Consider the following 12,809-nt stretch of genomic DNA (forward strand, 5'->3'; position numbering starts at 1 on the left):
TTCTCTCTCTCTCCCTCTCCTATTCTCTCTCTCTCCCTCCCTCTCCCTATTACTGTTTTACAGGTCGGTCCCTTGTCTGACATTTGGGGACAGGACGGTCCAGTCCAGTTTATATTCCACCACCAGAGCTCCCCTCTCCTGTCTCTGCCTGTCCCTCAGAGGAGCATCAAAGGGGTCTGATTCAGAGAGGCCCATGCCAACCTACATCAAACACACACAGCACAGAAAGCCAGCCATCCAGTCACCTGCACTAATCCTCAGGATAAATAAACCATGCGCAGAGCAGATTCGTGCAGCCAGCACAGAGCTATTTTCAGACACACTGTTTTTCTACCACGTCTGAAATGTATTCAAAAAGAGAATTTTTCCCTCTCTCTCTCCCTCGCTCTCTCTCTCTCAGGTCTGGGCAAATAGAGCATGTTTGAGCAACACCACTGATCTCTCATCTGGAGGCCAGTTTCAATGAGGGGTTTGGATAGGGTTATCAGACTGTGCTAAGGCATGAAAGGGTAAGCTTAGAATCAATGTTAGAGAAATGCCTTCATACAGTTTAAACTTCTGCACTTACTTGGATGTGTTTTCTATGCCGCCTATAATCTGTTTTGCTGTATTTTATGAAGAATTGGAAAAGCAAATCAAATAAAAAATATTGGGTCAGTTCCTCTTGTCCCTCTTGGTCGGTTTGAGTCATGAAGGTGTGTGTGTGTGTGTGAGTGTGCGAGTGTGTGCGTGAGTGTGTATGTGTGCAAGTGTGTGTTTGTGCCTGTGTCTGTGTGTGCTTGCATGCACATGCATATGCCTGAGTGTGTGTGTGTGTGCCTGTCAGCATATGTAAACATACAATTACATGCACTCTCCCATCACCTCCACTTTCCAGGTCTATTTGGCTGGCCCAGTGCTGACATCTGGACTTTGGCTAGCCTATAGCATTACTTCATTACTTTCCTTCATAAGCTTTATGAGTATTCATCCACTGCTTTAGGTAAATCTTCACCATCGATCAAACTTGTGAGATGGTCAGCACTAAATACACTGTATTCAGCAGAGGGAATGAAACTCATTTGGTAAAGCATGCATGCCTCATCACAAAGGCATAAGGGATCACCTTCAGCGCTGCACCTTAAGTGATTTTACATGCTCCTAAAATGTCCACCTCACCTCTCTTGGCCAAGACGTCTTTTTTAGAAAACCTGGTGCTAGGAAACAAGGGATAAAGAGGGATGCCAGGGGAAGGCGAGAAGGAGGGAAAAGGGTGGAGGATATAGAGAGTGCAACATGAAAAGATAATGAGAATTGTCATGCCCATGGGGGTGATGTGAAGGGGATGCACAATGCAGTGGTCGAAATGGAGAGATGAGGAAAAAAATTGGGAGAAAAAAAAGAAGAGAAAAATAGAGAGGGAGAATGGAGGGATAAACATCGCTCGAGGGCCTGAGTGTGAGGAGTTATGACAGGGTCCTGATGCCCAGGAGGTCTCTGACCCTGCCTGGTGATGATGTGTCACTGGGTGTGAACACAACAGAACAGAGCAGCTCGTGGGGAATGCAGTGCCTGGGGCTTCTTGTTCGACTTGCCAGTGGGAGGAGGGGCTCATTCTCTAGTCTGGTTCCTCTAGTCTCTATCTTAAAAATGTTTCTCTGTTATCAACCTACGGGTAATCTCGGCACCCAGAACCAAATTAGCTAAGGCTGTCACGAGAGACAAAGCTAAAAGAGATATTCACCTACATTCATCCCAGGTTATTATTTTAGGGAGGTTCAGGCCAGGGCTGAAGGCTTTCCTCGAACAGATGGCTGTAAAAAGAAACACAGCTTTAGCCAGACTACATTGGATTGAATAGAGAGGATCTGATGTGTGTCGGGGGTGCATGATGCACTCACAGTCTCACAGCCACTCTTCAACATGTCACAAAGCATGAGTTAAGTCTGACTTGGTTTTGTTAATTATTAATAAGTTTCACACAGTGCTTTTGTTTCCCCCCAATTAAGATGGGATTTGATGATGTAACAGGCAACAGCACATTTAAGTTTGTATTTGTATTTATTATGGATCCCCATTAGCTGCTGCTTTGGCAGCAGGGTTTCAGCAAAATTAAGGCAGCTTATACAATTTTAAAAACATTACAATACATTCACAGATTTCACAACACACTGGGTGCCTTCAGGCCCCTACTCCACCACTACCACATATCTACAGTACAAAATCCATGTGTATGTATAGTGCATATGTTATTGTGTGAGTTTGCATGTGTCTGTGCCAATGTTTGTGTTGCTTCACAGTCCCCGCTGTTCCATAAGGTGTCTTTTTATCTGTTTTTTTAAAATCTAATTTTACTGCTGGCATGAGTAACTTGATGTGGAATGGAGTTCCATGTAGTCATGGCTCTATGTAGTACTGTGTGCCTCCCATAGTCTGTTCTGGACTTGGGGGACTGTGAAGAGACCTCTTGTGTCATGTCTTGTGGGGTATGCATGGGTGTCCGAGCTGTGTGCCAGTAGTTTAGACAGACAGCTCGGTGCATTCAACATATCAATACCTCTCATAAATAAAAGTAGTGATGAAGTCAATCTCTCCTCCACCTTCAGCCAGGAGAGATTGACATGTATATGATTAATATTAGCTCTCTGTGTACATCCAAGGGCCAGCCGTGCTGCCCTGTTCTGAGCTATTTCCTAAGTCCTTTTTTGTGGCACCTGACCACACAACTGAACAGTAGTCAAGGTGCGACAAAACTAGGGCCTGTAGGACCTGCCTTGTTGATAGTGTTGTTAAGAAGGCAGAGCATCGCTTTATTATAGACAGACTTTTCCCCATCTTAGCTACTACTGCATCAATATGTTTTGACCATGACAGTTTACAATCTAGGGTTACTCCAAACAGTTTAGTCATCTCAACTTCCACATTATTTATTACAAGATTTAGTTGAGGTTAAGGGTTTAGTGCGTGTTTTGTTCCAAATACAATGTTTTTAGTTTTAGAAATATTTAGGGCTAACTTATTCCTTGCCACCCACTCTGAAACTAACTGCAGCTCTTTGTTGAGTGTTGCAGTCATTTCAGTCACTGTAGTAGCTGACGTGTATAGTGTTGAGTCATCCCCATACATAGACACTGGCTTTTCTCAAAGTTAGTGGCATGTCGTTAGTAAACATTTAAAAAAGCAAGGGGCCTAAACAGCTACCCTGTGGAATTCCTGATTCTAACTGGATTATATTTGAGAGACTTCCCTTAAAGAACACCCTCTGTGTTCTGTTAGACAAGTAACTCTTTATCCACATTATAGCAGGGGGTGTAAAGCCATAATACATACGTTTTTCCAGCAGCAGACTATGATCAATAATGTTGAAAGCTGCACTGAAGTCTAACAAGACAGCCCCCACAATCATTTTATCATCAAATTCTCTCAGCCAATCATAAGTCATTTATGTAAGTGCTGTTCTTGTTGAGTGTCCTTCCCTATAAGCATGCTGAAATTCTGTTGTCAATTTGTTTACTGTGAAATAGCATTGTATCTGGTCAAACACCATTTTTTCCAGAAGTTTACTAAGGGTTGGTAACAGGCTTTGGTCGGCTATTTGAGCCAATCGGCTATTTCCATCCCGATTGTCAGACCCCGGTGGCTTGTCATTGTTGATAAACAACAATAATTTTTTCACCTCTTCCACACTGACTTTACGGAATTCAAAAGTACAATTCTTGTCTTTCATAATTTGGTCCGATATACTTGGATGTGTAGTGGCAGCGTTTGTTGCTGGCATGTCATCCCTAAGTTTGCTTATCTGCCAATGAAAAAGTAACTAAAATAGTTGTCAATATCAGTGGGCTTTATGATGAATGAGCCATCTGATTCAATGAATGAAGGAGCCGAGTTGGCTTTTTCCCAAAAGTTTAATTTAAGGTGCCCAAAAGCGTTTTACTATCATTCTTTATATAATTTATCTTTGTTTCATAGTGTAGTTTCTTTTTATTTAGTTTAGTCACATGATTTCTTAATTTGCAGTACATTTGCCAATCAGTTGGGCTCCCAGACTTAATTGCCATACCTTTTGCCTCATCCCTCTCAACCATACAATTTTTCAATTCCTCATCAATCCATGGGGATTTAACAGTTTTTACAGTCATTTTCTCAATGGGTGCATGCTTATTAGTAACTGGAATAGGTCGTTTCATAAATGCGTCAAGTGCAGCGTCTGGTTGCTCCTCATTACACACCACATACCAGCAAATATTCTTTACATCATCAACATATCATCAACAATACATCCTATGGATTTGGATACTGCTTTAAAGCAAATATCTGCAGCATTAGTAAAATGTGATCAGTACATGTTGATGATTTAATTCCTGTGCTGTTTGTAACCCTGATAGGTTGACTGACAACCTATCAGGGTTACAAACAGCACAGGAATTAAATTTGAAGTTTTTTCCTGAGTGGGCAGCTTGATGATAGCCAGTCAATATTGAAATCACCCAGAAAATATACTTCTCTGTTGATATCACATACATTATCAAGCATTTCACACATATTATCCAGATACTGACTGTTAGCACTTGGTGGTCTATAGCAGCTTCCCGCAAGAATGGGCTTTAGGTGAGGCAGATTAACCTGTAGCCATATTACTTCAACAGTATTTAACATGAGATCGTCTCTAAGCTTTACAGGAATGTGGTTCTGAATATAGACCGCAACACTGCCTCCGTTGGCCTTTCTGTCTTTTCGGTAAATGTTATAACCATGTACTGCTACCACTGTATCATCAAAGGTATTATCTAAGTGAGTTTTAGAGATAGTCAGAATATGAATGTCATCTGTATTGACTTCATGGACCTTAATATGGGCTATTTTTAGCACTTTTCTGGGTTGCTTGATTGTTTTTAATGCTTTACTGGGAAGCTTATCAGAGGTAGACTAACTCATGTTATTTACATTGGAGTTGATAGTGCAGGGTGAGCTGCATAAAGTGGTCTTCCTACTATTGCTCACCGCCTCAGTGCTAACAGTGTAACTCTGGTTTATAGGCTCAAACAGTTGTATTCGGTGCAATTAGGGGTACATAAATTTAATTACTTACATTGTGTTTGCCAGTGCCCCTAAGATCATGTACATTTGACGCAGCATTATGACGACTCATTGTCACAATGGTAGGGATTAATAACTGAGCTGGTCTTGGATAATTTACCAGTCATTGTTTCAACGCAGCCTTGAAATGTGTGGACAGAGTCCAGGAGCCAAGATGATTTAGATGGACTCCGTCATTTCCACAGCAAAGATCAACATTTGTTTTTGTGAGGAAGCCAACGATTTGTTGCTTTGCATTTGTCTATCACCGAAAAACTTCTCAAGGAAAAGGTTGTTGCCAGCATCGACATGACAGACAGACAATGTGATCAGAGGAAGTAATAGCACAGCTGTCATGGCACAGAGTATAGCAGAGAGCTCAGAAGAAGCACACAGTAACCTAACAGAGCTGCTGTGCCTGGTTCCAGCAAATAAGGATGCTGCAAGTGAGCATTTCGTTGGATGGTGTATACCATGTGTATCCTGTACATACGACTAATACAACTTTAAACTTTAAACTTGGTTCCCTGGGTAGACTTGTCAAAGCCTGCTTTTGACAAACAAGAGAGAGCTGCCGACCAGCAGAGCATGAGGCAGAGCTCCCCAGAGTAGGATGCTTTCTCACCCTTTCTCTTACTGTATCTCTCTCTTTCTCTATGTCTGTCTCTCTCAGTTTCTCTCTCTCTGATCCTGCTCTCACTCTACATTCTCTCTCTGTCGCACTGTCTCTCTTTCTCTTTCCACCTCTCTCTCTCGCTCTCTCTGATCCTGCTCTCACTCTACATTCTATCAGTCGCTCTGTCTTGCTCTCTCTCCACCTCTCTCTCTCTCGCTCTCTCTGATCCTGCTCTCACTCTACATTCTATCAGTCGCTCTGTCTCTCTTTCTCTCTCCACCTCTCTCTCTCTCGCTCTCTCTGATCCTGCTCTCACTCTACATTCTCTCTCAGTCGCTCTCTGTCTCTCTCCACCTCGCTCGCTCACTCCTTTCAATTCTCTCCTTCAGTTCAATTGAGAGGCTTTTTGAACCAGCTCCATCGCTTTGTCCCACGGCCATGTTTAAGAGGCCAATTATCCATGATCATTCCATTCCACCCTCAGTCATTGACAGCCAGGAAGGGTGGAGGATTCACTCAATGACTCTGTAATTGCTGCCTCTTTATCATTTATGCTTATTCATTTGGAAATCACTTCGCAATTTACACTCTTTCTCAACACACTTTGATTGTGGATATGAATATCTCAGGCAAATATGTTTCCAAGTTGCTTCTCGCAGTAGCGCACTATCATTATGTCTTAATAACCTCACTTACACCCAGGGGGTATGTTTGGGTACCGACATGAATAATGCAAATCAGCCAAAAGTGAATGATTCAAAAAGTACTCAGTGCATATCAAGAGGAAAGTAATTTATCTCCTTACATTGACATGTACATAGGGCTATTGCTTTGAAGATAACCCTTCAAATAAAGCAATAGTCTAAGAATGAGGTCGTTATCATAATAACTATCTAGGAAGGATGATTTTCTAATCTTTTAATTAAATGAGTGGTATTTTTTCCTGGTCAACACCAGTCAGTTTTTAATCAGATGCAATTGGGCCTGCCACTATTCCACGTCATTGGTTGTTAAAATGTAGGCTACAAGCATCCATCTCCCCAGGCACTTTCTGCAATATATAATCTCCATCCCAGTGATTGGCATAACATAATGGAATAATTCATTCACAATTATTGTCCAAGGCAAAATCTCATCAAACTCATCCTCAATAGCATCTTACTCAACGAGCGTAATGATTGGATAATGAGATGATAAAATATCACCTGACCTCAACCCCCTGTGCAGAATCTGGTTGAATCAACATAGTTTCAATGTATTTTGTCAACGTATTGTGATGTGGAAAATACATTAACGTAAACTGTTGTTTTGAGGGTGAAATTTCAACCACAGGATTATGTCATCATGGTAAACAAATTTCAACAAGACAAACCTTGTATAAGACAAACCTTGTATAAAATCTGTTGAATTTGTACCTTTAAAACAACGTCAGATCTTCCACTATCAGAAAAAACAATAGGCTGGGAAGCACCTACCGGAGAATTTATCTATCTACAGCACTGGTCGCCAACCGTTCGATCGCGATCGACTGGTCGATCTTCAAGGCATTCCTAGTCGATCACCAAATATTTATAGAAAAGCCAGCGAACGATAAAGGATTGCGCTCCTTTTTTAAAATCATGTTGAGCTGTTGCCGGTAGGTGCACTTGATTTAAAAGTCCTGCGCACCGGGTAAGCAAAGTGTTGCCATGAGACAAACTCCGCCTACCCGGCAGACTGGGAAATCTGTGACTAAATCGAGTGCACGTACTGCGCTGCCCAATCGGATAGCTCAAATCACCGTGGCTACAGAGCTTCCATGACCCTGGCCACAGCCAAGTTTAAATGGCTACTAGCCTACGTAAGATTTAATAACTTTAAAACCATGACCACAGAGAGACCGTCAACGAATACAGCAAAGAGCTGCTGTTTTTATGAGTGAGTTCATGTTTAAGTTTATATTCAGCACTGTTTTTATTCAACACTATAACAAAACACGCTTCTCCGTACTTCCGCTTGGGCTGCAGCTGCAATGAATGAGTAGCCAAGTATCGATAGCCCTGCGTTTCATTATTATTAGCAGCTCGTTGTGTCGATTTTAATATTACAAAATATTTAACTCCCTCTGAATTTGTGCATGAGGCAGATGCGGTGCGACTCGAGTTTCACCATCCGGTGGAAGACGGTGTCCCCTCTCTCTGGTCAGTCTCACCGGAGGAAAGGAAGGAGAGAGCAGGGACCGTGAGAGGCGGTTGGGAAAATTTGTTTTGAACGTCATCCAACTTGGAATTCCAAGTCGGAAACTCAGACAACTTTCTAGAGCTCCGAATTTTCGACCTGAAGATGACTGACATCATGATTTGACCTCGTTGACCATCAGATGCAGGTACCATCAGTCCAGTAAAATAAAAAGCAAATTATTTCAATTCATGCTCCACAGTGCCTCACAAGTGCTAAACCAACTGATCTATTTTGTTATCAAAGCTCGAGTTTTTCTATATAATATGGTCTGATTAACAATATTGGCAGGCCAATCAAATAGCCAATATGCTGTGATAATGTATTAGGCCTACTGCCCAAACCTCATTCCTACAAAACTGTTTGTGTGAGGTTAATGTAAAAAAAGAACATCTGAGCAGTATATCTCAGCTTGCTTTTTGACTGCGAAAGTGATCTTGACTCAGAAAAGGTTAGTGACCACTGATCTACAGCTACCCTTTGGTCTCACATCCAGGGTCTTAACCAAGCCCATCCCTGATTACCTATGATATTTGTCACTGACTATTACCAAAGTGCTATCATGAGAATGATTGTTGAGAGATCTCCACTTAAAGATGCAAGATGTAACTTTTTGGGCAAACCGACCAAATTCAGATAGAAATGTGAGTTATAGATCTGTCATGCTTATTGAAAGCAAGTCTAAGAAGCAGTAGATCTGTTCTATGTGTGCTATTTCTATGCTTCCCATTCTTAAGTTTTGTTTTGTCACATAAACTGAAATTAGGAAAACTATAAGAATTTTAGCAACCAGGAAATGGTCGGAGAAATGGTCGGAGGAAATGTGTGCAATAATAGTGCTTAACATTATTTTTTGAATGACTACCCCATCTCTGTGCCCCACACATACAATTATATGTAAGGTCCCTCAGTTGAGAAGGGAATTTCAAGCACAGATTCAACCACAAAGACCAGGGAGGTTTTCCAAAGCCTCGCAAAGAAGGGCACCTATTTGTAGATGGGTGAAAATGTTTTAAAAAAGACACTGAATTTCCATTTGAGCATGGAGAAGTTATCAATTGTGTTTCGGATGGTATATCAATACACCCAGTCACTACAACGATACAGGTGTCCTTCCTAACTCAGTTGCCGGAGAGGAAGGAAAACGCTCAGGGATTTCACAATGAGGCCAATGGTGATTGTAAAACAGTTACATAGTTTAATTGCTGTGATAGGAGAAAACTGAGGATGGATCAACAACAATGTACTTACACCACAATACTAACCTAAATGACAGAGTGAAAAGAAGGAAGCCTGTACAGAATACAAATATTCCAAAACATAAATCCTGTTTGCAAGACACTAAAGTAAAACTGTAAAAAATGTGACAAAGAAATTAACTTTTTATCCTGAATACAAAGCGATATGTTTGTGGCAAACACATCACTTAGTACGACTTTTCATATTTTCAAGCATGGTGGAGAGTTGGGCGAAGTTGATCTGCGAGATTCTTAATAAATGCTTGTTTGATTTAATGGCGCTCACCATACAAGAAGTGACAGAACAATTGAGCACGACTAGAGATCAAATCACACAGTTAATATAAGGGCCACTAGATGTCTTGTGATAGATTACATAAAATCCTTGAAAGATACCCAAATTCTGTGAGTTTACAGATCTGATGTTCAAAGTTTTTTTTAGATCATAAGAAATTATAGCGGATACATGTTGTCAAAAATGCCAAAATAATCACAAAATAGCAAAGTTTGGTCGGAGCTTTGTCATTATATTTTAGATCATTTTTTAAAATTATTTAATATATTGTACATGTGATAAGGCCACACAGAGGGCCAGAGATTATTACAGACACCTGTGATAATCTGAAGTACCCAAAAGGGCCACTAGATGTCTTGTGATAGATTACATAAAATCCTTGAAAGATAACCAAATTATGGTAGTTTAGTGGTAGTATACCCTCCCTTTGCAACCCTAGTCCTAACTGTCCAGATGCAATTTCCTGAGAGCCACGCCAGTCTTCAAAGGGGAGAGAAATGTCTCTCTCACACGCTCTCCTTCTCTCTTCCTCTCGCTCACGCTCTCTCTCTCGCTCTCTCTCTCCCACTCTCTCTGAGTAGTGCTGCGAGGACAGGAGGGGAGTGGAACAGGACAGTGTCGGCCTGCCGGGAGTTTAATTTTAAAGATGTATTAAAGAGAAAAGACTTTAAAAAACACTCCGCTCTTAAAATTGTCTCTTAAATAAAAAATAAAAAGGTTACTTTGAGCCTTGGGTACATGTGATGCAAACTTATCTAACTTTTGAAATACAATGAGCGTACAAACATTAGGAACACCTTCCTAATTTTGAGTTGCACCCCCTTTTGCCTTCAGAACAGCCTCAATTCGTAGGGGTGTGAAAAACCCAGCAGCGTTGCAGTTCTTGGCACACTCAAACGGTGAGCCTGGCCCCTACTACCATACCCCGTTCAAAGGCACATAAATATTGTGTCTTGCCCATTAACCCTCTGAATGGCACACATACACAATCCATGTCTCAATTGTCTCAAGGCTTAAAAAAATCATTCTTTAACCTGTCTCCTCCCTTTCATCTACACTGATTGAAGTGGATTTAACAAGTGACATCAATAAAGGATCATAGCTTTCACCTGGATTCACCAGGTCAGTCTATGTCATGGAAAGAGCAGGTGTTCCTAATGTTTTGTACACTCAGTGTACATACACCCAACAAGACAGTTGTGAAACTGTGCATGCCAGTGTATGAGCAAAGATTATATATGATAAATTAGTATCGCATAATAGATATCACAACCTCTCTAGACCACTTACGTATTGTAAGCCATGATTGGGAAAGTGCACAGTTCATTTCACATTAGTGAAAATGGCAAAGATGAATGAATACTGTGCAGTATAATGACAAAATATTCCTTGCCACAGCTGCTATAAGGGACTTGATATGCTCTGTCAATCATCATTATAGGAAAACTACTGTAGCTCTCTTTTTCTCTCTCTCCTCTATAACTGTCCTCTGGTGAGATATCACATGGTGTCCAAGACAATCACAATTTTATAGAAACTAAACAATGGGGCAGTGGGCAGAGCATAAAGGCAGTGTACTCTCCAAGACTGAAAATGAATGGAAGATGCCTGAGAGACTTTTGGCAACTGGTAGAGGATCTATCATCAGCCAACGCAGCAGGTTTATGGCGAGGAGACTGTAACCCAGTGGGAGATTTCAAAGTAAAACCTTATGTTGAAGTAGCAGTAGCTCGCTGCAGTAAATACAGAACAAACGTTTACGGTGCCACCCACATATACCATCCATTACATACAGTATCCCACAACTCTATGTAATGTCTCCCTTCAACATGCATCTTTCATCCACTCTCTACCACATATTCCACATCCACTTCCCACATGCATCTTTGAACACCAAGTCTCTGAGGATAGCGCCACACAGTATGCCGTGCCAGCCACTCTCTACAGTACAAACGCTGTTTGAAGGAATTAACAAACACATTACAAAAAAGGGATTCTGTTTGTTGCCAGACCTCTCAAACAGCATCTGTGGGCATGGTGAGTGAGCAAAAGAGGGCATTCATGCTTGGTTGAGTCACAAAGCACAGTAGGGCCACCACGCTCATTAAAGCAATACATTTAATTAATTAATTGTGAAATAGGTCAATTTTGACTTTGAGGTGCAGTCAAATACACTAGGAACAGACTCGGGAGGCAGAATGGAGATTCACATACTGTATTATACAATTTTTGGGAAATACAGTAATAGCAGACTGTGTTTTTCCTCTCTTTGGTACATACATTTTTTTTTGAAAGATGATCTGAGGTCTTCAGGTAACTTACCACTTGGAAGTCCTCGGCTCTGCACTCGGCACCCCGGAAGTGACACGCCAGCAGTATTTCCTTGATGTCATGTCCTGTGCGGTCGTAGAACTCACGCATGTTGAAGGGGCGGGGCTTGAAGTTGTGGAAGTCAGCTTTGACCTTCAGGGTCTCCAGAACACTTTCCTCCACCAAATGGGTGTCCCTGATCTCATACCTAGAGAGACAGAGAGAGAGCGAAGGAGAGAGAGAAAAAAGAGAGAGAGAGAGAGACAAAGAAAGCGAGAAGGAAGGAGTCCAAAAGAGGGAGTTTTATTAGTCTAGTCACAAACGTTCAATTTCAGCATATTCAAACAGAGGTAGATTCATTCCCTTTTTCCTGCTATTCCTCTTCCCACTCTTTAATACCTTCAAGCAGACTACCATAGTCCCTGTGCCCAAGAATGCCAAGGGAATCTGTCTGTAGCCATGAAATGCTTTGAAAAGCTGGTCATGGCTCACATCAACACCATCATCCCAGACACCCTGGACCCACTCCAATTCGCATACCGCCCCAACAGATACACAGATGATGCAATCTCTATTGCACTCCACACTGCCCTCTCCCATCTGGACAAGAGGAGAATGCTGTTGATTGACCATAGCTCAGCGTTCAACACCATAATGCCCATAAAGCTGATCACTAAGCTCAGGACTCTAGAACTAAACACCTCCCTCTGTAACTGGATCCTGGACTTCTTAGTGGTCTACCCCAGATGCTGAGGGTAGGCAACAACACATCCGCCACGCTGACCCTCAACACGGGGCCCCTCAGGGGTGCATGGTTAGTCTCCCACTGTATCCCCTGTTCACCCACAACTGTGTGGCCTCGCATGACTCCAACACCATCATTAAGTTTGCTGACGACACGACGGTGGTAGGCCTGATCACGCCGACGATGAGACAGCCTATAGGGAGGAGGACAATAACCTGCCAGTGTGGTGCCAGGACAACAACCTCTCCCTTAACATCAGCAAGACAAACAAGCTGATTGTGGATTACAGAAAACGGAGGGCAGAGTATGCCTCCATCCACATCGACAGGG

At 41.9% G+C, this 12,809-nt stretch overlaps 1 protein-coding gene across 2 annotated transcripts in view; it reads right to left on the bottom strand.

Moving 5' to 3' along the window:
- Nucleotides 1-12,809, bottom strand: part of LOC111977183 (acid-sensing ion channel 1-like) — a 93,806-nt gene that overhangs the window by 70,450 nt on the left and 10,547 nt on the right. For both annotated transcript variants that reach the window (XM_070447867.1, XM_024006524.3), the window contains exon 2: nucleotides 11,747-11,942. In XM_070447867.1, coding sequence (XP_070303968.1) covers nucleotides 11,747-11,942 — 196 coding nt within the window. The remainder of the gene's footprint in view (nucleotides 1-11,746; nucleotides 11,943-12,809) is intronic.

Source organism: Salvelinus sp. IW2-2015, linkage group LG17 (assembly GCF_002910315.2).
Source record: "Salvelinus sp. IW2-2015 linkage group LG17, ASM291031v2, whole genome shotgun sequence".
NCBI classification, from domain to species: domain Eukaryota; kingdom Metazoa; phylum Chordata; class Actinopteri; order Salmoniformes; family Salmonidae; genus Salvelinus; species Salvelinus sp. IW2-2015.